The following is a 26,010-nucleotide window of genomic DNA, read 5'->3' as shown; positions in this document are numbered from 1 at the left end:
TGATAATCAAAATCAAAGAAAAGCAAGGCAGTAATTCAAGCACCAACATAAAGCTAATTCAGGAAAAAAAATAGGAGGCATCCTACTCTGGTTTATTTCCAGCCTTTGCTACCTTTCTTTAGCTAAGGAAAAAAAAGGATTTTTTGAAATAGTTAAACTATAAAAGCCAATACTTCAGAAGAGGCGAGGATTTTTTTTGCAGAACTCGGGCAGAGATATCTACAGCAAAATGCTAACTGCTTGCAAATAACGTCTGCTGACTGCATCCTAAGACACTCTAGGGACTTGTAGTCAGGGAAGCTGAGCAACCAGTTGCTCAGTAACATGAAGATGATACTGCTCAGCTTTCTAAACAGAGCAATAATTAGTAATGAAAGTAAGAATTTGATGTGCTGGCTTTGAAAATAAGCTTGGTCAAGCGTGAAGAATGAACTTGAGTGACTTGTTTCCTTTCAGATGAACATCAAAAGCACACAGGTTTTCCCTTTAGAAGTTGTCGTGTTTCAGGCTCAGTATTACCTTTAAATGAGATCCAGTAAGTGTTTTCATATTCTTCAAGCTACCTTCCTGCCAAGCAGGCAAAACAAGTGCTGCTAGCACTGGAGAATCAATTTACACATTGATAATCTTGACAGGCTGGAAGACTGGCCACAGGGATCCTGCCCGATTCCTCAGCCAGATATGAAACCAGTATTATTCATTCACTCTGCGTGTTCTATCCATATCTCATGATCTGTTGGCAATAAATGTTCTATTATTGCTTCCTATTACAGCATGTAAGTTGTTAAACTACTACACGATGAACACACTCAAACAACTGACCATCTCAGGCATTATATGAATTTTATCAATAATGGAGAATTACAGCACAAGATTAGAAACAAGCCAATTTGCTGAGAAGGAAGGAGATTCTGCCTAACCCTGTAAATCCTTCTACTCCAACCCAACAGATCAGCTTAAAGCTCTGCTACGGTCAGTTTATCATAGCGTTTGACTTCGACTTTGCACTGAAATAGAAGTGCTGATGTCGTATAGCTACAGCTGAGAATTTGTTTATATTAGCACTGAGAGGTTTTGCAGCCCAAGCAGTTCCTGCACAGCTGACCAGTCCTCAGATTTAGTAGTTCTGCGTGCCATTTTAGGTCCTCAGTCTTAATTTCACTCAAAGTCTAATTATTCCTTAACATCCAAACTCTATTAATATTCAAATAGTAAAGTCTTCCTTTCACACATCTGCCATCCTAGTAGTACAATAAAGCTTACATAGAAAAGCACTACTATCAGTTAGGATTTGGATTCCTTTGTCCAGCTGCTGAAACAACTCAGAAGCACCTTATTTTGGGGGGGGGGTTAAAAATACCGTGTTGTTTTCCTGTAGTCCTTCACATTATGTAACTCAGGTGAAACAACGGCATTTATAGAAACTACACAACGCCATCTGAAAACACAGGTCCCAAGCCACAATTTGCATTTTGTAATTGCTTTCAGCAATGCTCATTTCTGACAACCTTGTGCTTATACTCTTCCTTACATATTTGCTTTTGCTGAAGTTTTCTTTACTTCACTTGGAGCGAGTCCTGTGTTATTGAACTCAATATCTTAATCATAAAAATCCAAGAGAGTTCAGTTCAGTTTCACTGTTCAAGCTGAATTGCAAACAAAGGCAAAAGCAAAGGCATTTTTTTAAATGGTAGATGAGAATGACAAAGTGCAAGCCAGTACTGAATAGGACTTAACATCTTTGTTTCACAAAGGTGCCTCACTTGGTCTCCACACTAAGTATTTCAGCTTGCACAATCATCAAAAGTTTGATACAGAATTGTAATTGTGCCCATCGTACTGAAGAAATTTATTGCACTCAAAGCTAGCAATATTTCAGGTACCAACAGACAAATCTAGTATTACTAGAACATAATAGAAACCATTTTCAGGTACTGAAGTATTCCAGTTCTGTGCCTAAATTACGTCAAGGCCAGAGCATATTTAAAAACGAACTTACTTGTGTTACAGATTTATTGATCAGGATCTTGCAAAGGGAAAAACAACTTCAGCGAAAGCTAAGAAATCTAAAACTTCCATTTTCTGGTTCAAGTTGCAGTGATAAGCATAACGTTAGCATGGTGCTCCTACGTGTAAAACATTATTATTTAAACTCAAATTCTTTCCTTTGGAATTGAGAGCAGATTAGTGAGATGACAAGAAATTCATAATGATACAGCAAATTCAAGAACTCCCATGTTTCTTCCCCACAATCATATATTGCATTACTTTTACTTCATAGTTTTCCATCACTAGGTTTTACCATCTCAATAATAGAGGACAATAATTACAGAATCAACCAGGTTGGAAGAGACCTCTGGGATCATCGAGTCCAACTGTTGCCCTGACACCACCATGCCAACTAGATCATGGCACTGAGTGCCATGTCCAGTCTTTTCTTAAACACCTCCAGAGATGGGGACTCCACCACCGCCCTGGGCAGCCCCTTCCAATGTCTAATAACCCTTTCTGAAAAGAAAGGCTTCCTAATGTCCAACCTGAACCTCCCCTGGTGAAGCTTGAGGCTGTGTCCTCTTGTCCTATCGCTAGTTGCCTGGGAGAAGAGGCCGACTCCCACTCCACTACAACCTCCCTTCAGGTAGTTGTAGACTGCAATAAGGTCACCTCTGAGCCTCCTCTTCTCCAGGCTAAACAACCCCAGCTCCCTCAGCCGTTCCTCGTAGGTCAGACCCTCCAGACCCTTCACCAGCTTGGTCGCCCTCCTCTGGACTCGCTCCAACACCTCAACATCTTTCTTGAAGTGCAGGGCCCAGAACTGGACACAGTATTCAAGGTGCGGCCTCACCAGTGCCGAGTACAGAGGGACAATCTGGGACGATTATTTGGGTTTAAGAGCAGTTCAAAGAGAGGGACAGTAGAATATCCCTCAATATACACTGAACATTTACAGTGTCTGCCCATGTACTCAGTAACAACAGCCTCCTCATCACATGGGCAACATTTTTACTTAAGTACATCTTTGAACCTTAACTTTCAAATATTTCTTCATTCTACCAGTATTTGGGCTTCACTCTTGATTACCTGAGTTTAGAAACTTAGAACAAAAAGAGAATACTTCTAAACTGCTTTCCAAGTTCACTTGGTGTGTAAACAGGTATTCGACATTTTCTCACTGTCTCTTCATATATTCCTGCACTGATACCCCAAATAAAAAGGAGGCTGGAAAGGGGTGTGTGAGTTTGGTTTAACTCTCTGAAGTACCTCCTGCATTGTTTAGTTGAGGGTTCGCCTTCAATCGTATCTGCTGTTGCAACTGTATTAAACTTCAGTTTAACAGACATAAGAGCACAAACGTAACATCCATCAGAAACATGAGAACAATTTCCATCTTTTTCTTTTTTTATTTAACCACATAAGTACATGTCAACAGTTGGCATAAACTTCATAAAAATACAGTACCTTTTTGTGCTGTAACACTAGTCACAACGTTTATATAAAGATTTTTTCCTGCTTCCTTGAATTCAATTAACATTTTAAAAAGTGACTTCCCAAAAGCCCTTTTTGTGATAGTTTCCTTATAGAAATTTTTCCAAAATTTATTCTGTAAAAGTTAAAAAGCTAATTCATTGTCAGCCATTCTCCCTCACCCTCTCAATAAAACAGACTTTAAAAAAATAAGAAGTCTTAGAATATTGACCAGTTTTTACACTACTACTTTATCATAGGTTCCCACTTAATTGATACTGTTATAGGCATGATGGATGCTATTCCTATAGCATCTAATATTGCCAGATGCTATTAGGGCTAAAAAGACCAGTCATATCAACAGACTGATGTCTGAACCAAAAACCAAGCCAAAACAAGACCAAAACATGTATGATATACAGAGAAACATTAGACTTGAGAAGTCTTATACTGTAGAATCACAATTACTGTGATACTTCCCAACGGCAATAAACATACAAAAATTCTGTCAGGTCGGTTAAATGACTACAGGGTGTCCTTGCACTGGGTATTTTGGAAAGTGAATTCTCCAAATCCTTTATAAACTATAATGTTGGTGTGACACTCAGGTGACAGAAAAACTGCAGAACCAGCCTAATATTTTTGGAGCAGTTATACCCACACAACTGACTACACCCATATCACAATCAGGTTAAATTTCATTTTTCTTTAATGCTGAGGATAAAATCCAGGCATGATCTAATACACGGGGAAAAAAAATACGGCGTAAATTTTGAAAGTCATTTCTTATCAAGTTAGGCGCTGAAGGTCTAGTTAAGGCAGTGAAGGATTTATTTTTGTACCTTTCTAAGGCTATGACAGATTTTTCCTGAATAAAGCATTTATCCTTAAAAATTTAATGTATATTATGCCAGCTTATTCTGAATGCATAAGAATGCTAGAAATCCTTGGACACTGAGAAGCTAAACTATTGCTCACTGCAAATATTACCCTTATTAGTCTTCTTTTTTAATATCAATAAGATTCCAAGAACATGCACCTAAATAATGAAGTTTCAAGTCTGCCTACAAACTTTTCCATTTCAAAAGCAAGCTTAAAAGCATGTGTTAAGTGATCCAAAGTCACGGATGTTATTAATCCTCTCAAAGAAAAATGTATTTCTCTGACATGACTAGTGAAACTATGTGACTTCTAAGAGAATTTCTAGTATCACCTTGTCCAGAAGGGAGATGGGTAATGAAAGTGACATGAGAAATGTGATGCCAGATGCTATAGCACCATTCCTTTGTTCCTAGCTGCTAGCACCAACGCTTTAACCGAACTTGCTTTGCTAAGACATTCTGACAGTCCCATTTCACAATATCATTGATTTGAGAATGGAGGAGTTATTTTCCATAGCTACTTTTAACTCTTTTTGGATCAGTGTTAAATAAAATGTGCAAACATATAATCATTTGCATAGCAAATCTCGAGGGACTGACCCTGAAATAGAAATCCAAACTGTTAGGTTTAAGATATTTCTATAATCAGAATTCGCTTAAAATGGTAAAAAAAAAATACACATTTTTCCATTTATGTCTAGTAGAAAATGTATTTCTGATTTAGAGTTCTTATAGTTACTAGTTCAAAAAGTTGAAAGATTGATGGTTCTTCGCATTGAAACGTTATTCCTTTGGAATCTTCAAGACTCTGTAATTGCTATTTTCAAATACTGTGATGAAATATGGCCTGGAATCCTTGCTCATAAGGGTACATAAAGGAATTTTGCCACTATTAGCAGGATCTTCGACATCCCAAATTTCAGGCATACTGCAACCAGGCCTAGAAAACATATAAATATGAAAAGAGAAATGAAGAAATGCCATCCAAAAAACACACAGCTTGCTGAACGTGGTTTTATAACCCCCCTCATGAATACTTGATTGTGCCATCTATATTTTTTAAGTTTGTCTTTATACTAGAAATTCTTGTCAGATTACAAAATCGATAAATATAGTAGTAAGTTAAAAAATAGCATTGAGAATGTGTAAAATTTGTCTGCTTTTGTGGTTACATAATTAATAAGAATTAATTTGGAGGAGGAAGCATATAAAACAATTCAAATTATACAACATACATTACAAGGGACCCTTAAAACTTCCTATAAAATGGAGGGTGATGTTCACACTCCTAATATTTCTAAAGAAAATTAAGGAAATAAAACACCTTTTGAAAAAAAAAAAAGTAATAACTCCTTGCTTTTTTATTAAGGCACATAACCAACATCATTTCCCTGTATCTTTCAAAGTTAGAATTACTGCGAATCTCCTAATTTGTCAAAGATAATAGCAAAGAAATAGAATAGATTCATTTTTTTCTAAATGTAAATGCAATAAAATAAAAAATCCAAACTAATTGTGTTCTAAAGGCCAAGAAGAGAAACTGAAAAGAAAAAAAGCACATAGCTCTTTTATAAGGACAGCTTAAACGTGACAAAATTTTCAGTGACTAGCAATGGTCATAATATTTTGGTGCTCAAACTATCTTTTATGCTGCACCCTTTATTCATACTAGGCTTTCATTATACACACACACATCTGTTCTTGCCACCACAGAATAATTACTTGTTTCCTTTGTGAATCTCTTCTGTATTTTACAGTGAAGTTTAAAAATACATACAACACAGCTTTTCAGGTGCACATAAAGACCACAGGTTGCTAGAGTGGGTAAAGTTAATTATACTTATTAATATCTGGAGATGCTGGACAAAAATGTATTTTGGACACTTTTAATAAAGCACAGATCAACATTTCAAAACCACTACTTGATATGAACCTTAGACTATATATTTGAGTGGCATATCATTCTTGTGAGAGAGAGATTACTCACTTTTTTCTGCTTACACACAATGACTCTTCCAGAATATAGTAATCCACTCCTAGCTTTATCAATTCTCTTTTTACTACTTTTGCAGGTTTTCGACTGTACATGGAATACACTACTTTAGTTCTGGCCCTTCAGAAAGAGAAATATAAAAGTTAGCTAGCAACATAGCACAAAAATGTAAGCTTTAACTTTAGACTGGACAGGAAGGCTTTCTATTTCACAAGGCAACTAGGCTAAAACAACAAAGTTTAAATTAATAGTGCCATCTGCTTTAATGTGATTATTTCTTCACAAATATAATGATTCCAAGAACAATGTGTACAGCCCTTTGATTCTTCTGAGGCAGGAGACAACTTTGTAACAAGATCCATGGTTACTGTGAACAGAAAATGTAAAGATGCCAAATAAATGCATTCACCAGATAATAGTCAAGGCTAGAAACAACCTTGCTTGGACTGGAAGTGATCAGAAGAAATCATCTGCCCAGTCTCTCCACAAAAGGTCATACTCACTGCCCTTGTTCGGACTTTTTAAAATGCACAGTGCAAGGCCTCGTGTCTGCCTACGCTGAATTAAGCAAAATCATCACTTGTCAACCATGATCCTGTGTATACTACCTACTAATATCCTCCTTTGATTGTGCAAAGTATGACGTTGTTAACTCCTGTTCGTTTTCTGACACTGTATCATGTCTGGCAAATTTTCCCCAAACATGCCCTGTCCTGTATTTTTGCAGTTAGAATAGAATAGACTATTTCAGTTGGAAGAGACCTACAATGATCATCTAGTCCAACTGCCTGACCAGTTCAGGGGTGACCAGAAGTTAAAGCCAGTTAATGCCAGACACAAAACTAAGGACCTAAGGCATGTAAAATGAATCCCCTCCTTTTCTCCTTTATCCCTCTCTATCTTGTTGTTTTGTTTCTTGCGTGTTTTTTTTAACCAGTTTTACCAAATTACCAAAAAACAATGCTATGATATTAAAATAAAGAAATCCATGACCTTATCAGATAAATCAATTTCAGTTTAGAAAAATAACCTGATTTTGAAAATAACAAAGTACAAAACTCAGTAATTGCATTATAAAATATATATATATACTTGAATACTGTGTCCAGTTCTGGGCCCCGCACTTCAAGAAAGATGTTGAGGTGTTGGAGCGAGTCCAGAGGAGGGCGACCAAGCTGGCGAAGGGCCTGGAGGGTCTGACCTACGAGGAATGGCTGAGGGAGCTGGGGTTGTTTAGCCTGGAGAAGAGGAGGCTCAGAGGTGACCTTATTGCGGTCTACAACTACCTGAAGGGAGGTTGTAGTGAAGTGGGAGTCGGCCTCTTCTCCCAGGCAACCAGCGATACAACAAGAGGACACAGCCTCAAGCTTTGCCAGGGGAGGTTCAGGTTGGACATTACGAAGAATTTCTTCTCAGAAAGGGTCATTAGCCATTGGAAGGGGCTGCCCAGGAAGGTGCTGGAGTCACCATCTCTGAAGGGGTTTAAGAAAAGACTGGACATGGCACTTAGTGCCATGGTCTAGTTGACATGGTGGTGTCAGGGCAACGGTTGGACTTGATGATCCCAGAGGGCTCTTCCAACCTGGTTGATTCTCTGAATTTAAAAATTTCAATTTCGACTAATATGCTGGTTTTGGCTGGGGTAGAGGTTAATTTTCTTTGAGTAGCTACTATGGGGTTGTTTTCATTATTGCTGAGCAGTGCTCACACAGAGTCAAGGCCTTTTCTGCCTCTCACACCACCCCACCAGCAAGTAGGCTGGGGGTGGCACAAGAAACTGGGAGGAGACACAGCTGGGACAGCTGACCCAAGGGACATCCCATACCATATGATGCCATGCTCAGCAATAAAACTAGGGGGAACGTTGGCAGGGGGCTGCTGCTCGGGGACTGGCTGGGCATCAGTTGGTTGGTGGTGAGCAATTGTTTTCATTTGCATCACTTGTCTTTCTTGGGCTTTATTTCCCTCTCTGTGTTATTTTCCTTTCGATTACAATAATAATAATTATTATTATTAAATTATTAAACTGTTCTTATCTCAACCCATGAGTTTTCTCACTTTTACCCTTCCAATTCTCTTCCCCCCATCCTGCTGGTCAGGGAGTGAGCAAGGGGCTGTGTGGTGCTTAGTTGCCGGCTGGGGTTAAACCACAACAACCAGTCGTAATATTTAATTAATTAGATATATTATCATGAAAAAAAATGACAAGCAATCACGGAAAGCTAACAGAAATAACTAAACTGGCTATCCTGAGGAAAAAATAAAGTCTGTCTACAATGTCAGGAGTAACTAGAATGAAGAAAGGATAATAGTACACGTTAATTCCAATTCCATAACTGTATTCTGATTTTTTTGTACGTAAGTTTGAAGCCATATCTATCCTACACCCTTTCTGATGAACAGAAATCCTGAAGAAATACGGCATGTGTTTTCAATCTGACTAAAATAACAAATCAAGTTCTACAGGGTTTTAACAAATTTTACAATATAACATGATGCCATTCCTACTGTATATTACCAACATTACGAGAATTAATAGCAAATAAAAATAAACCCTCAACTTCAAAATTTACCTTAATCCTGCATCTTCATAATGAGGATGATTTACAATAGGACGAAGCGTAGATAATTTAACACTTGCCATTGTAGGCATTGCTCCTGCGAAAACTGCATCTGAAATACCGAGGGAACGGCATGTTTGCAATGAAGAATCAAGCAGTAAAAGCAAAGAAGCAATCTTCAAATATCTAAACAGTCATCCTGTAGAAAACCATAAAGGGTAGGGTACTCTTTGAAAAGGCCTTACATGGCACCAACAGGAGATGCACAAAAATCACCTATTTTTTTTAAAAAAAACCCTTCAACTCAATATAAGTCATTAGATAACTAAACATCTAAGAATGGAGATTTAATACATCTTATTTTTCTTGAACCTCCAGACTGGTAGCCTAGAGTCTAACAAAGCAAGCTTTTCCTGTTTGTTTTTTTTTTTTTTCATTTGAGATAGCTTCTATATGGACAAGTAGATGTAACTAAACCATGGCTTTGCATAGTCCCAAGGCAAAGCCACAGATAGCAGCAATCCCTCTGCAGTCATTCACACCAAGTTCTACAGTTACATCTCACAGTAAATGTGGAACATCATACACTATTAAATAGTTTACCTTGTCTGGTATTGACTTTTATCCACTCTAAAAGTTCCTCCTGTGGCAAATTGCTAAATTCTCCCATGATATTCCACTGAGTTTGAAGGTTTGCTGATCCCTCTATTGCCATCAATGCTAAAATAGCAAAGACCAATGTTTTGGGCTGGATTTTACAGAAGAGCCATCCAAATAACTGAAATGCAAGAATCGATTAATTTCTAGACAACAATTCTGTAACGGTGTATGCAGCACAAATCATTTTTATTTCTCTATAAGGAACCTAACATATATCACAATATGAAACATCTCTGCTATTTCTTCTCCACTAAACTTCAGTAAGACCTCAGGAGAAGTATTCATGTTTACCAAACAATGAATATTGCATTATATTTGTAATTCTACAAAAAAAAAAAAAAAAAAAAAGAAAATGGACATTAATGCAGCTTTTAAAGTTGTAGAGTTCTAATGTCAAATTCTACAAGTAAAGATGATTCAATAATGCTAACTGCACTTTTACAGTATTTTATCTTCCATTTACATCAAGAGTTTCTAGCTGGAGTATACGGATTAGCAATTGTACTGCAAACTTCTGAAAACATATCAGAAAAGCAGACTTTGGGGATATGAGGTTAATGTTGCTTTATATCCTACTCTTCCCTTTCTTGAACTGAAAAAGATGGCCCTTGCATTTTTTCCTAAAGATATTTGTTGGAGGCTCTAAGCAAATACTTATAAATATGTGAAATGGGTAGTTAAGAAGAAAGAAGTATCAAATTTGCTATGTTGAAGTCTAGTTTGAGCAAGAACACTTTATCTCATCCAGATCTGACCTAAACCTTAAATAAGACAAAGTATGAATTACTTTTCTTTTCAAGCTATTATTAGAAGTAAGGCTTCTCATTTCAAAAACACCAAACTTGCACTAAACAAATACATTTAATTCAGAGTACCTTTACCCATTTTTTTTTAACTAAAGTATGAAATAATAAAATAAAGTTTCACAGTAAAATGTCCCACTAGGCTGACTACACCATTTAGGTAGTGTATATTATCTTTGTTATAAACTAACCGTAAACTACTTCAGAGTATTAAAACTCTCAAGCCAAAAATACAGTGTACTCTACTCTCATCCTCAAAGACTTGCTAAACACTCTAGCAAAACCAGCAATACTATCCAGAGAAACTTAATATACCAAATATGCCTGACCACTGTGCAGGTCTGGAACGATGAAGGGAAATTAATTAATTTGTATGCTGCTCTACATGAGCAAACCTCCTTTTTACCTACAGTCACACAAATCTCAGTTCAAGAACATGTTAGAGCTTTGGAATTCTTTATTGAGTTCTATGGCTTTTCAAATCAAAGACAATCACATTCCTATCATGCTTTTATAAAACCTCATTAACATTCAAAGTATCTAAAATTACCACTATTTTGTTTACATCAAGAACCTAATGGTTGAACATATATGCAATGCCAAAGCAGCACTTCTTTTAAAGGGTGCTGTCCTCAGGTGGCTTTTATATTGATTCAAGGTTTTATATTTGGTTTTGTCAAATTAATATGTTAAGTCTTTCTCCACCTATTTTTCTTTGCTTTCAAAATTTCCACTCAAGATAGTATAATTCCTCCTAACAGAAAGAGTAAATGTGTGGATGTAAAAGTCATCATTTTTATTGTCCATCAGGTGCCACAAGCTGCAACATTGAGGTAATGGAAAGTACACAGATTCATACAATAGTGAAGCAGAAACCAAAGAACTTGGTTCCTGTTACAACTGTCTGTCTCAGGCTGACTGTTCACTAATAAAAGGGTATATTTTGAAAGGCAGCTGATTAACACAATATCTGTCTATAGCCTCAAAACAAATTAGTTATAGTAACATATCACTAGCAGACCATGAAAGTTCACCTGCAAAGGAAAGGATAGTGTTGACCTCAATTACAATGAGATAATTGCATATGTTAAATTTGCTTAAATTTTTCTTGCATCTGTAAAAACAAATTGTTGCTTATTAATTTATCCTTTACGCAGATACCTGTAACTTCACATAATGATAAATGTACCATGTGTTAATCAATCACTTGGTCACAAGTCCCATCTTCCCCTTCTCATCTCCCTCCACTGCAGCAATTCTTCTGAATCAACATCGCACATACGGTCAGATTTTTCAACCTACTACTTCTGCTCAGCAGCCAGTAGGACAGAAAAAGCTCACTAAAAACCACTTGATATTTTCCTGATCCTACAAAAAAAAAAAATGAGGAGTTTTCTTATCCCTTTGCTCGCTTATGTCAGAGCAGTCTAAGAAGTGGGCTGATCGATAGTGGCTCAACAGCTTTATGGGCCAGTGTTTCTCTCTCATGCTGAAACCAGTCATGTATTACCTGGAAGATTACCAGCCGCTAAGGAAAGCGTACATCAGTCAGCCCGGAAAACATCCACCTTGTCTTTTACAGACGTAGGGAACACGCTGAACAGGCAAAAAAAACCCCTTCACTGATAACAAGACAAGAAAATTAATTTTATTTTTACTTACACTGTTGACCTGAAGTTGGGTACTCTTGAACACAGGTAGGTACTTCTCCTAAGGCCCAAGCCAGGGCCGGGATAATCACAGGCCTTACTATACGGGGCAGCTGATCATTTATCATCTTCTGCACAGAACAACTGTCCAAACTGCAGTAATCCAAAGTCTTACCTTCCCTAGCATTCAAGACCTATTTCTTTCAAGCCAACTATGATGCTGCAAAGGGGGAAGAAAAAGTCACTGGACCTGAGCCGTCTGGTCAAACAGGAGCAGCTCCCAGAACAGGTTATCATCTGCATTTTAGTTCCCCGAGCAGCTTACTCTCACTCTACAACCATAGCAAACAGCAGAACAACCAAAGGGCCAAAACGCAGCTGGAAGCAGAATAAAAGAAAATAAGATACTCTGAACCTGTCCTTCTTCCAATATTTACACAGTGATAACGCGTGGCATCCTCCTAAGATCCAAAACGCAGTAATCACCAAAAGCACCAGTTTTCATTAACTAGCCTGATGACCTTAGTTGCAGTACTAAACCAAAACCCACAGCGAGCCGGGATGAACTACTGTAATGCCGTTACTCAGGTGCTTTAAAAACAGAAATAAAAAGTTCACCAGCTGAAAACTTTTACCAATTTGCCATCTAGAATTGAACTTACTACAAAGAAAAAAGGAAATGAGGCTACATATTAATAGAAACCATTCCTAGCAGCTCATCTTTCAGTCATTACAGGTTGCAAGTTACTTTTTCCTGTCTTTCAGAGATTATTTATCTCCATACAGAAAAAAAAAAGGCAGTTCAGGTTTTTTTTTGTTTTTCAGTTCTCAGGAGGCTGAGAGGCCTTTTCCTGTGGCACAAAATACAGAAATACTTTTAGTTCTAAACTTCACCCGTGAGAAAATCATACAAAATTTTTTCAATAATAACAGGGTAGAAAAGCCCTTCAATTTTATACTAGGAACACGCAAGTTAAAAGAAGAATGAAGAACAAATTAACTTTGGACAGAATTCATTATATTGTAATTGTTCTCTAGAAATCGTATGTTAGAAGAAAACTGACTTTTTTTTTCTTTTTGCCTTTCTGGCTTGTGAAAAGCAACTTCATTTCAAATTACTCAGAAACACCTCATGAAAGTTCATTTAGAAAAATTTAACCACAGTGTAACTGCTGTTACTTAACCAACCAGACCACCTAAGAGGACACCAATACTTCAACAACAACTACCTAAAAGCTGGGAAATATCGTAAGAACACCTGTGAAGCTTACAGAATAGCAAAAGTGTAGAGGAAATTAATCTTAAGTCCCAATACTCAGTTACAAAGTGAATAAATAAAGTTACTTTTTAAAGAGTTTTGACACTTTTTTAGCATTTTATATGTTCACTGTACAGATTCACTTGATGCTGGCAAACGCTCAGCACTTCTACCCGTGCCAAGTAACAGGCATCCAGAAAGAGATGAGCACATTTAAGCAGACTGACACTGCGTAGCCTGTCCAGCATTATAAAGAACTATCCTCCCCTGAAAGACCACCCAGGGAAGCAATCCTGTTTTCTGGGAAACAATCATTTGTTCAGCTGCCTTAACAAGGGACAGCTTTCTCCTCTTTGCATAATTGTCTCATTCACTCATCTTCCAGTTGTATGACTCAGGTGTCAGATGCTCCTCAGACAGTAATTGCCTTCACCACACAGAATCACAGAGTCAACCAAGTTGGAAGAGCCCTCTGGGATCATCAAGTCCAACCATTGCCCTGACACCACCATGTCAACTAAACCAGGGCACTAAGTGCCATGTCCAGGCTTTTTTTAAACACATCCAGAGATGGTGACTCCACCACCTCCCTGGGCATCCCCTTCCAATGGCTAATGACCCTTTCTGAGAAGAAATTCTTCCTAATGTCCAACCTGAACCTCCCCTGGAGAAGCTTGAGGCTGTGTCCTCTTGCCCTATCGCTAGTTGCCTGTGAGAAGAGGCCGACTCCCACTTCTCTTACAACCCTAATTCACCTTTAGGACAGGCTTCAACCACAGGTATTGTGGGAAAAACAACGTCTATCAGGCATTATAGTTTGTATCATACTGCATATGCACAAGGCAGCCAGAAAAATGTACACACTCCATCGATTCTGGCACTCTAGATTTTGAGTACTGAACTTTGTAATGTTGTTCTTGTATTCCTTCAGTTTTCACGAACAGCAAACCTAATGACTCAGGTTTCTTATTAAAATCCTGATTTTCTTCCCCAGTCATTGCTAGTTTCCCCACTCCAAGTATTTTTCTCTTTTTCTTCTTCTGTATTATGTCTGCAACAGTTCTTAGCACTGGCTTCTTTCTCTCACTCATCCTCATGGTGGTGTTCTCCATATACACATTTTCATGAGTTCCCCATCTCATCTTCCCAATTTGTTTTCTTCTTAGTAAGTCCATCTCACTATTAATCATAATCTTTCACTCTTTCAATGGGGGATACTTACTTTGTGTGATGTAAATAGCTTTCTACAAAATCACAGCATGGTCAAGGTTGGAAGGGACCTCTGAAGGTCATCTGGTCCAGCTCCCCTGCTCAAACAGGGCCACCTAGAGCCAACTGTGCCCAGGGCTGTGTCCGGATGGCTTCTGAATATATCCAAGGATGGAGACTCCACAAAGTCCCTGGGCAATCTGTGCCAGCGCTTGGTCACCCTTAGAGTGAAAAAGTGTTTCCTGATGTTCAGAGGGAACCTCCTGTGTTTCAGTGTGTGCCCATTGCTTCTTTGCTTCTTGTGCTGTCACTGGGTGCCACTGAAAAGAGCCTGGCTCCGTCCTCTTTACACCCTCCCTTCAGGTATTTGTACACATTTATAAGATTCTCCTGAGCCTTCTCTTCTCCACACTGCACAGTCCCAGCTCTCTCAAGCCTTTCCTCATAGCAGAGATGCTCCAGTCCCTTAAATCACTCCCAAGGCCCTTTGCTTGACTCCCTCCAGTACATCCATGGCTCTCTTGTTCTGGGGAGCCCAGAACTGGGCCCAGCATTCCAGATGTGACCTCACCAGTGCTGAGCAGAGGGGAAGGATCACCTCCCTCAACCTGCTAGCAACACTTCTCCCAATGCAGCCCAGGACACCATTGGCCTTTGCAGCAACGGTACGCTGCTGGCTCACGTTCAACTTGGTGTCCACCAGAACTCCAGGTCCTATTCTCCAAAGCAGCTTTCCAGCTGGACAGCCCCCAGCATGTACTGGTGCCTATGACTGCTCCTCCTCAGATGCAGGACTTTTTGGTGCTTCCCTTTGTTTAACTCTATGAGGTTCACTGTCAGCCCATTTCTCCAGCCTGTTGAGGTCCCTCTGGATGGCAGCACACCCATCTGGTGTACCACCCACTTCTCCCAAGTTTTGTACCATCAGCAAACTTGCTGAGGGTACACCCTGCCCACTCATCCAGACCATTAACAAAGATGTTGAACGGGATCAGACTCAGTATTGACCCCTGGGGTACATCGTTAGTTACTGGTCTTCAGTCAGACTTCATACCACCGATCAGCCTTCTCTGGGCCCAGCCATTCAGGCAGTTTTCAATCCACCTCCCTGTCTGCTTCCTAGACAAAGGACTGCTGACTCTTGCTGCAACTGCAAAGCTCCTGAAACAGCTATTTAGATACAGATTCAATCAAGTTCACTTCTCAAAAACACAGATACTGAAACACGGAAAGCCAATTCTAAAACCTTTCTTATCTGGAGAAAATCTAGTAGCAGTTTATGTTATGGATGATTTCAAGCTAGGAAAATTAAATCTGAGTTAAGCATATGACTTTTGATTTTTAAGACTGAAATGTTTTCAACATACAAGATTTCAAAACTGTACTCCTGGAAAGAATTAATACACAAAAAATACGCAAGGCAATAAGCTCTAAAGAGCTGTGAAGACACAATATAAACAAAGTCAAACACTGGATAAAATTAATAGTCAATAAAAAACTTGCAATAGCATAGAAATGTGTAAATACAGTAAAATCCAGTGTATGTCACCCTATGCTCAAGCTCAATACATAGCACACTAACTCATATGATAATGCAAATTGGACAGGTTGCATAAAACAAGACATTTGCTTTATTAGGGGAGAGGGGAGAATGGAATTCATGTAACCATATTTTTCGACAAGCAATATATCTGGTTTATTTTTAACTGGTACACTCAGATTCAGCAATTGCACACACAGAAATTTGCTTTAGGACACATATCTGGGTAATACTGTAAGTACTGAGATAGCTACAGGATTCAAGAGACCTTACCTGTTTTGAACACACCAAGGAAGCCATAACACACAGATGTGGTGTCAAAAACAGTTTTAGTCTCATGATTAAGATCGCCAGGACACTATACGCCAACAGCTGCAATACATGGTATACCAGCTGCAAAAAAAAACCAACAAACCACAGAGAAGCATATTTGCATACTTTTAATTTGTCTCTTAAACACACAACTTCTTTTTCATTAGAGCTTAAGTGATGAGCTTGTCTGAATGAGAGTCCACGTCAAAGTAAAGACCTTCACATTGCAGATAATGATAAGGACTTTCTGTCATCTTTTTTTCTAAAGTGGACGTAGTATGGTAAGGCATGGAACAGCAGGAAGGATAAACATTAACAATAAAACCAAAAAGAACTGGAGAAATGGCTAGCTACGCAAAAGATCCTGAAACATAAACATGCAATAACATATGTAAAATTTCTTGTATAACCTCTTCATAGAACTGAAGAGACCTTGCTATTTAATACCTAAAATGCCAAAGTATGAAATGAAAGAAGCGAATAAAATAATCCTTGGTATTCACACAACGACAGGCAGCTTGCTTTAGTATTCTCAAAAAAAAGGTTAAAAAGCAGAGGTGTCACTCATCACTCCTAAGATTGAATCTATGTTACTTGTGGAAGTGCTGTGGTACATCATAGATAAAAGCACTGATTGGAAAAATGCATCTAACTGATTGATTAGCATATTTTGAATGGCAGGAGATTTCTCTCATAGCACAAACCACAAATAAACTGCTAAGAAAGTTTTGCACTGTCGTTGATGACTTAATTGCAAATAAAGAAACCACAGAAGAAAGCTGCCATTCAGTTATATTTTTTTTGCATAATTTTATTAACAAAACCACACGTAGAATTATTTTCACTATGGTATATTTCAAATCAGAATTTTAACATTATCTGTGACATGAAACCCTGGTAAAGGAATGAATTTCTCCTTCTCAGTCTATATGGGGAAAATGGAAGGTCCAGCCTAATTTCAGTGTCTTTCTCTACTGCTACAGCAAAAGCCCAAAAGACTCCTCTCGACTGCCACCCAACCATTAGCTAGTATATCTTTTTGTTCAACATTCCAGAGTTACTCTGGTGACACACCAGACCCAATTTAAGACAGGGGAATAAAAGATGCAAATACTTACCTTCAAATAAACCACGTATCAGGATCATACCATTGTATTTCAATACTGAGTATTCACATTAACATACAAATAAAACAGTGTAGAAAAAGAATCTTACCTCACCATGGTTAAAACGTTCCTCTCTGAAAAAAAAACAGAAAATCACATTATTTGTTTATGTACTACAGAAGCACTGGGTTTACTTTGAAGGCATCTATAGTGGCTCTAGACAACTGAACTAATCCAATAAGTATGAGTCAGCACCCGCACAGATTTTCTTCCCCTCTGTAACAAACTTTGAAATATATTGCAAAACAGTAACTATCCTCCTCAATCCCTGTATCTCTTTGGAAATCTGAAAATTGATTTTAACAGTTTTTTATTACTTCCATTAATTATTTCATATACAGAACAGCTTATTCAGAGAATGAAAATTCAGTAACAAAAAAGAGGCAGAGCACTGGTGCCAAGAACGAGTCAGTCATCTACTCAGGTACTACACAGATCGGTTTTGGATTCTCAGAAGGAAGTATAAAAGTGAAAATCATGTGTGCTACCTGTTCTCCAAAAACATCTGTGAAGACAGGATGCTGAAACCTGCTCACATCTGTTGAAATTTTGGAAATGGCCATTAGACTATGGAAAGCAGAGATCACTGAAATGATGAGTGATAAAAAAAAAAACAGAAAGCAAAAAGATGTCAGGGAAATGACAACATTCAATTGTTGTCAGCAGTGTGCCCAGGTAGCCAAGAAGGCCAATGGCATCCTGGCCTCTATTAGGAATAGTGTAGCCAGCCGGTCTACGGAAGTGATCGTCCCTCTGTACTCGGCACTGGTGAGGCCGCACCTTGAATCCTGTGTCTAGTTCTGGGCCCCGCACTTCAATAAAGATGTTGAGGTGTTGGAGCGAGTCCAGAGGAGGGCGACCAAGCTGGTGAAGGGTCTGGAGGGTCTGACCTATGAGGAACGGCTGAGGGAGCTGGGGGTGTTTAGCCTGGAGAAGAGGAGTCTCAGAGGTGACCTTATTGCAGTCTACAACTACCTGAAGGGAGGCTGTAGTGAAGTGGGAGTCAGCCTCTTCTCCCAGACAACTAGTGATAGGACAAGAGGACACAGCCTCAAGCTTTGCCAGGGGAGGTTCAGGTTGGACATTAGGAAGAATTTCTTCTCAGAAAGGGTCATTAGCCATTGGAAGGGGCTGCCCAGGGAGGTGGTGGAGTCACCATCTCTGGATGTGTTTAAGAAAAGACTGGCCATGGCACTTAGTGCCATGGTCTAGTTGACAGGGTGATGTAGGGGCAATGGTTGGACTCGATGATCCCAGAGGTCTCTTCCAACCTGATTGATTCTGTGATTCTGTAATTGGACAAACGGACTGCTCTTGAACACAGCATCAACAAGGGATGCCAAATGGCTGTGACAGGTAGATAGAGCACGTATTGCAGATATTTAGAAAATAAAACTAACACAGTTGGGAACCCTTCCTAAAGATGAAATTTGGGTATTTTTATAACCTGGAAAAACATAATGGGGAGGAAAAGAACTTGCATTCACTATTACAGGAGAAAAGCAAATAGGCACATAAATAAATATTGGTTTAGGAACAGAGCAGAAAAATAAGTTATTAAATAGAAAATTTGGGGGTAAGAGGGTTCAGATGTCTAAGTTCAGCAGGCAAACTTAGTTTTAGACATCCTATAAAAACACCACATATAGTGCATTCAAGCCATTCAGTTACTGAACTATACATAATTTACCCTTCAAAAAGGACCAACATAATGGAGAATTCTGAATTATTTAGCTTATAGAAAATCAAATAAACTTCCAGCAGAAAACTCAGTTTTACATTAAAAAAGATGACAATATTTACCTTTCACATTGGCCTGCCTGAGATAAGGCCCACATAAGATATTTAATTGCCTGAAGAAAACAAGAGCCAACAAAAAGTATGAATAAACTTTCAAAAGCATTCTAAAGCATTTTCAACATTTGATAAATTAAATTACACCTGGGTAATCTCATTTTGAGATAATGTCAAGATAAAGACATGCAACGTTTTAGCTAAAAATTCTTTTTGAGGATGTTTAATTAGCCAGGCAGTTAGCAGTTATCCCATCTGTTCCCGTGTAAACTGTACATTGTTTTCACACAAATTATACATAATCAAATGTACAAAAAACAGTTATAAACTTCAGTTATAGTATTCATCAGCTAAGTGACAGAAATTTTTTGGCACTTAACATCAAAGCAAGTTTTCACATTGACTCAGGACTGGACCTTTGCAAAAATCTATGTAAAGAGAATACAGAATTTTAAGCAAATATTTTTGAAAACCTGTATTTTATCTAACCGTATTGGGTTTCTGTGGCAAGGCTTTGGTAGCAGGGGGATTGCAGGGGTGGCTTCTGTGAGAAGAGAACAGGGGCTGTCCCCATGTCAGACAGAGACAGTTCCAACCAGCTTCAAAACAGATCTACCACTGGCCAAAGCTGAGCCCATCAGTGATGCTGGTGGAGCCTCTGTGGATAACATGTTTAAGAAAAGGTAAAAAGCACTGTGCAGCAGCTTTAAAAGAGAGCAGTCAGAAAAACGGGAGAGAAACAACCCTGCAGACACCAAGGTCAGTGAAGGAGGGGGACGAGGTGCTCCAGGCACCAGAGCAGACCCCACAGCTTGTCCAGAAGACCATGGTGATGTAGGTTTTTCCCCCTGCGGCACATGGAGGACCACGGTGGAGCAGATATTCACCCTGCAGCCCTGTGGAAGACCCCATGCCAGAGCAGGCGGACATGCCCTGAGGAAGCTGCAACCCATGGAGAGCCCACACAGATGCAAGCTCCTGGCAGGAACTGCAGCTCACAGAGAGGGGCCCACACAGGAACAGGTTTTCTGGCAGGAGCTGCGACCTGTGGGGGACCCATGCTGGAGCAGTCCGTTCCTGAAGGACTCTACCTCGTGGAAAGGACCTATGCTTGAGCAGTTGTTACAGAACTTCATCCCTCTCTCAATGGCAGGGACTCACTGAGCCTGGAAAGAAGGGGGTGGGGATGTGGGGAAGGTGTTTTTAGTTTTGTTTTTGTTTCCCACAATCTTACTCTATTTTTAATTGACAACAAATTAAATTAATCTTCCCCAACTCAGATCTGGTTTGCTCATAACAGTAAATTGGTGAGTGATCTTCCTGTCTTTATCTTGACCCATGAGATTTTTCAACTCTTTTTTTCCCCCAGTCCTGTTGAGGATGGGGAATGAGAGCACTGGGAGCATGGCTTGGCAGAACCTGGCAGCCAGCCAAGGTTAACCCACCACATTAATTTCTTCCCATCTCAAAATAGTGATCCCTTCAAAAAACCTAAAAAGTAAATTCAAGGTAAAGGTGATTCACTAAATCAACCACTTACCCTTTTGATGATTACCCCAAAAACCACTAGAACAACTGGTAACAGCAAAGTCTTTGTGTATCTTACTGGAGTCTACAATGAAAATAAACTGCATTAATTGCTTTCCATTCACCTATAATTACTTCAATGGTCATTTTAAAGAAAACAATATAAAGAGTTCTTCCTCAAGTAAAATGTAAACTTAAACATTCAACAAGAACAAAGCAAGCTTAAAGAAACTCAAATTTAAACTTCACCCAGCAATCACAGTAGAGTTCATAATACTAGGGTCATAAGTAAATTATTCCCAGTTCTTTGGCAAGCCACCCAAAGACTAAAGGTAGATTGTATCTCACCTGAATTTGAGTACTACAGGTTGAATAACCTACAAACATTCTAAATGCATATCTAGATACTGATGACCTAAAAAAATTTTACTAACACCACATTACGAGGCTTCGATGCTCTTCTGCAGTCTAAATCTACCACACAAGACCTTTGCAGCTCCCAGTATGTTTTCCGTATACTCAAAACCAGTTACTGACAGCCACATAAAATCTGAAGTTTGCAGAACTGTAACCTTTCATTTATACCTGAGCAAGCACTTCTTTCATTCAGGCAAGCACATTTCTTGGATCCAAAATCAAAACACTGTTTTGTATTTAGCTCATTTAAAAGCAATAAAACCAGTTAAATTTAGCTTGGTGTTCATTAATATCTCTAACTTCACAAGTAAGCACTTGAACTTGTGACGGCAGTAGGAGGTTAAGGCTCTCAGATGTTTTAAGTTATAAATTAAGATAAAACAAAAAGTTCCCTCTTCAATAATCATCTATTTTCATCAAATTACCTCTTTTTCCATGAAGTCAAACTCTGCAGCACAGGTATACATTAATGTATCAAAATCCTTGTAGCCAATAAATTTAGATTTTAATATATTTCCTATATGAGCCTGGTAGGATACATAAAAAAAAAAAAAAGAAGCTTTAGTAAGTAAAAACTGTCCTGTTTTCCACAACAAAGCAGTTTAAATGTATATGAGAAATATTTTTAATTAGAACAGAAGTTTATACCATTTACAATACTGTTATAAGAGCAGCAAAAATCTATTTCCAGTATATTAAATGACATTTCTGATGTCTATTTAACACAGATTGGACTGTGATAAATAAAAAGCAGAAAGCAGCAGAAAAAGGGTGTTACCATTGCAACTGGGTTCAACAAGAGTATAGTTTTGCATACTCAAAATATATTTTAAGATATGAGCTTCCCATCTTCTGCTCCTTGATGCACATCTGCAGATAGGTTTTTAATAGTATAATCTGACAATAAAGGGGCTGAAGTGAAGCGAGGAGTCTTAGTTGCAACAAGCATTTCAAAACTGTCTTAAAAATTAGCTTCAGAGGAAACTGAACTACGAAATTGAGTAAATAAATAAAAGGTGTAGGTAGACGATATCCAAAATAAACAAAGCTCTATAAATCCACATTTAAAAACAAACACACAGAACGTTTACTAACTCAACAGTAAAAACATTTGTCTTTTCACAAACTGGTAATAACACCTCAAAGTGATAATATATAATGAATGAGAAAGCAAATATGCAAACCCTCTCCCATTTCTGCAAAAAAAAATTTTGAACTTCAGGGAAGTATATCAGTAAGATGCAAAAATCAAAATATTAAGAATTTAAAAAATTTTGGAAGACACCAACCAGATACTCAGACAAGAGAACTTACATCATCAGCTATTCCAAACGCTAAAGAAGTCAGGTATTTCAAGGTGACTGTCCCAAATAACCAGGCACATCCTTCAACGACCTTAAAGAAAATATTCAGAATTAAATAAACATGTTTCAACAAACTTTTAAAGAAACCTTTTCTTTTTTAAAAGGCTTATTAAATTTAGCTACTTTTCACATCTTTGGAGGAATCTGTTGGTTTATAGTACCTTCTCAAACAATCTCAAGTTAGAACTTGAAGAAAATAAAAAGAAAGTACGTACAATTACTACTTTTAGTTACATATCATGTTTATGCCTGTACCAGAAAGATTAAATTCTTGGCAATCTAGCTTAATCTATCTAATTATTTATAAAACTAGATCAACTGAACAGGACAAGTTGGCTCAGTACCTTGTACCTGGGGCCAGCAGCAGATGGTTTCAGACAGAATATAACAACAAAATACAAACTGATCTTCACCCTAATGTAGCCAAGAGTTTTTATGTGACGACTAGTTGCATTCAATCATCCCATTTAATGGCTGCAAAGGAACCTAAATACCTAGGGGGTACCTAATCCTTTTCTGAATGCCTCTATTTTTTTTGCTTCCACAGTATCTTTCTTCTCTCTTACAAGCTTATTGCTGCTAGCATAAGGGGCACTAAATAAACTATAATTATATCCTACTTCTATTCTCTGGCTTTGTCATATTTACCTTTATTTTACAAGATGTAGAATTCTAACCTACTTAAAATCTCAGCTATTTAGTAATTCTACATTAATAATTACCTTCATAGTCTCTCTACTTAAATTTGATGGTAGGACATTTTTGGGGAAGGCATTCTTTTTAAAAATATTTTCTGCTTTCTCTGCAGTTCCTTCTCCATGACTTCCACCATGTATTTTTCTTTTTGATGCCTGCTCAGGCATCAAATGTGTGTGAATTGATGTGTTCAGAGAACTTTTCATAAGAATACCAAGATTTCCCTGCTGAGTGGCAAGGACTTATTTAGGATCAATTATTTTATATACATACTTAGGGTGGTGGTGATATTCTTTTGAAAACTTACCATTTAATCCCACCCTTTGTTTCTTACCTTCTAACATTCACACCTTATCCTATGAGGCTTATTTTCTTTTCTAGTTCCAGTTAGATATCTTCCCCAAAAAGGTTTCTGAAATTCAAGTGCATTACATTCACCCACATTTATTTGTCATAGTTTTGGGAGTGCCCCCCAATGTCTGGACATGACTTCTACTGCCCTCAAACCACACCCACACACCCTACAATGTTTTACTCCAACGTGCTTCCTTATAATTACAGAAGTTGCTTGTTGGTGTTATAAAAAATATCCTAAAAAAATTATATAGGACACTTTCTAGTGAATATCTAATGCAGTATCTTAATTTCCATTTCTGCAAGCACTGTTAGCCTTTTACTTGCCTTTTCTAAATTGTCCTTTATTTTAAATGGATTTTCATACAGATCTTAGGTTTTGTAAACATAAGTTTAAGATGATAATTTAAAATTAAACGCGTTGCCATTTGAAGGCTATTTCAATTTTCTGACAGAAATATATGTTTAAGCTTTTTTTCTTCCTTCAGTAATTTAAGATTTAATTTCTGGGAATATGGACAATTTATTAAAGAGAGTAGTACAACTACATTTCTTGATTTTCAACTATTAGAAACTAAACCAGAAGCAATTTCTGTATTTCACTAAAACAAAAAAAAGTCATAGTTCTTTTCTAAAATTCAAAATATATGAAATTCCTTACCCATACATAGACTTCTCTTCTGCTGCTTTTCAAGACTTTTGGACTCAATTCAAGAATTCCCTAATAATAAAATGAATGTACATTTTCAGGTAACATATAGTAACAACAAGATATTCCAGTACCCTGGATGAGGGATTTTTTGTTTTGGTAAGCACCTATTGTACCACACAGCTATTTATTAAAAACCTTCCATAATTAATACAACCTGAAACATGAATCAATATATAATATGGTGATTTCATCCTGCACTGCCAAAACATGCCAACATAAAAACTCTTCCTAAAGTTTATATACAGTTAATGGAAGACTGCTTTTCTGCCTCACAAGTATGATCCTGTATTATACAGTTCTAAACTTCTTTAAATCAAAGCCAATGGGAAACTGAATTATGTCTGCTTCCACAAATGACAAAAGACATCTGAAGCAATAAATAAATTACTGGCAGCATAATAGAAACAATTTTCCAACAAGGCAACAGAATATGGGGGGTGGGAGGAGTTTCCAGTATTTTTTTGTTTCACATTATGTTCCTCATTTTATGACACAAGGAAGACTCATTTAAGCTAATTTGATTAACAATGTAATTAAGAAAAACTGAGAATGAACTTAAAAGCTCTCAGAAACCCAGTCTATATGTGAGACTAAGGCAACTATAAGCACCCAAATAACAGATAAACAATAAATATTTTTTCCACAGCAGAAAATAGCCAAGAAACTCAATGTACTCGTACTTACTATATAATTACAAAAGCTGCTACAAGAAACTAGAGTAGGTTTATAACAAGCAAACTATACTACAGCAAATACCAGTAGCCAAGGCAGCTTATTATTAGTGTGAGAAATTATCACTCTTTTGCTGATGGACAGAATATAAACAAAAGGAAAAAAAAAATACACTGAGCTCACCCCAAGCTTCTAGGAGAGGCAAAAAGAATCAGAAATGGAGATGATATGTAGTATGCTAAACCAGATCTGTTGACACAATCTCCTATTTCCTATGTACATAAATCCCTTAAGAGAAACTATATGAAACTGAAAGAGGATAGGGGTTGATTTTCCTATTTAAGGAAAAATTAAGATAGTGAACGATGAGATGATGAGTCTTCAGCAAACAATTTCACTAGCATGGCAGTATGACTCAGTAGTTTCAAACAGTCTTAAACTATTGTTATATATGTTTTAGTCATTTGTTCTGCATTTGCAGTTTCACAATTAATAAAGCAGCACTTAAACTTCTCCTTGTTCACGTTCTTATTTAACCATTACTCTGGTCAAAAATATATACGTGGAAAATTTTGTATTCTTATAAAAAGAAGAGAGCTATAAAAACAAGGGAACTGAGCCTTTACTGAATTTCTCTTATGAAGAGGTGTTGGTGTACAAACATGATTTTTTAAATTAGTATTTACCCATTCTCCGAATATCTTTAAGGTCTAATTCTGTTTGTCATGTCAAAGATTTCTCAACTATCTGTTAACGTAGCAGTTCCACATTTTATATCAACACGTACATAACAGTACAGCTTAACAGTCATAGCATGTCATATGATTTTTTTCTTAACTTACCCAGATAACTAGTAAAGATGCAGCATAATATGATGTCAATAACATTGAATTACCAAACATCAGAATAAAACACACTACAAGAGATACCTGAAAGAAGAAAATAAAAACAATTAAATTTAAAATAGAAATGGTAAG

At 37.6% G+C, this 26,010-nt stretch overlaps 1 protein-coding gene across 2 annotated transcripts in view; it reads right to left on the bottom strand.

The window, feature by feature from the left end:
* Positions 1 to 3,394: 3,394 nt before the first annotated feature.
* The window catches only part of DPY19L1 (dpy-19 like C-mannosyltransferase 1), a 51,532-nt gene continuing 28,916 nt past the window's right edge, over positions 3,395 to 26,010 (bottom strand). For both annotated transcript variants that reach the window (XM_068404715.1, XM_068404716.1), the window contains exons 12-23: positions 25,876 to 25,962; positions 24,311 to 24,370; positions 22,550 to 22,630; positions 21,661 to 21,762; positions 20,832 to 20,903; positions 19,301 to 19,350; positions 17,547 to 17,571; positions 16,293 to 16,412; positions 9,504 to 9,678; positions 8,913 to 9,012; positions 6,334 to 6,459; positions 3,395 to 5,286 (exon numbers count right to left, since the gene is read on the bottom strand). In XM_068404715.1, the coding sequence (XP_068260816.1) occupies positions 5,130 to 5,286; positions 6,334 to 6,459; positions 8,913 to 9,012; positions 9,504 to 9,678; positions 16,293 to 16,412; positions 17,547 to 17,571; positions 19,301 to 19,350; positions 20,832 to 20,903; positions 21,661 to 21,762; positions 22,550 to 22,630; positions 24,311 to 24,370; positions 25,876 to 25,962 (1,155 nt within the window). In that variant the 3' untranslated portion in view covers positions 3,395 to 5,129. The remainder of the gene's footprint in view (positions 5,287 to 6,333; positions 6,460 to 8,912; positions 9,013 to 9,503; positions 9,679 to 16,292; positions 16,413 to 17,546; positions 17,572 to 19,300; positions 19,351 to 20,831; positions 20,904 to 21,660; positions 21,763 to 22,549; positions 22,631 to 24,310; positions 24,371 to 25,875; positions 25,963 to 26,010) is intronic.

This window comes from Nyctibius grandis, chromosome 7, assembly GCF_013368605.1.
Source record: "Nyctibius grandis isolate bNycGra1 chromosome 7, bNycGra1.pri, whole genome shotgun sequence".
Classification (NCBI taxonomy): Eukaryota; Metazoa; Chordata; class Aves; order Nyctibiiformes; family Nyctibiidae; genus Nyctibius; species Nyctibius grandis.
This window is presented reverse-complemented; position numbering and strand designations above follow the sequence as displayed.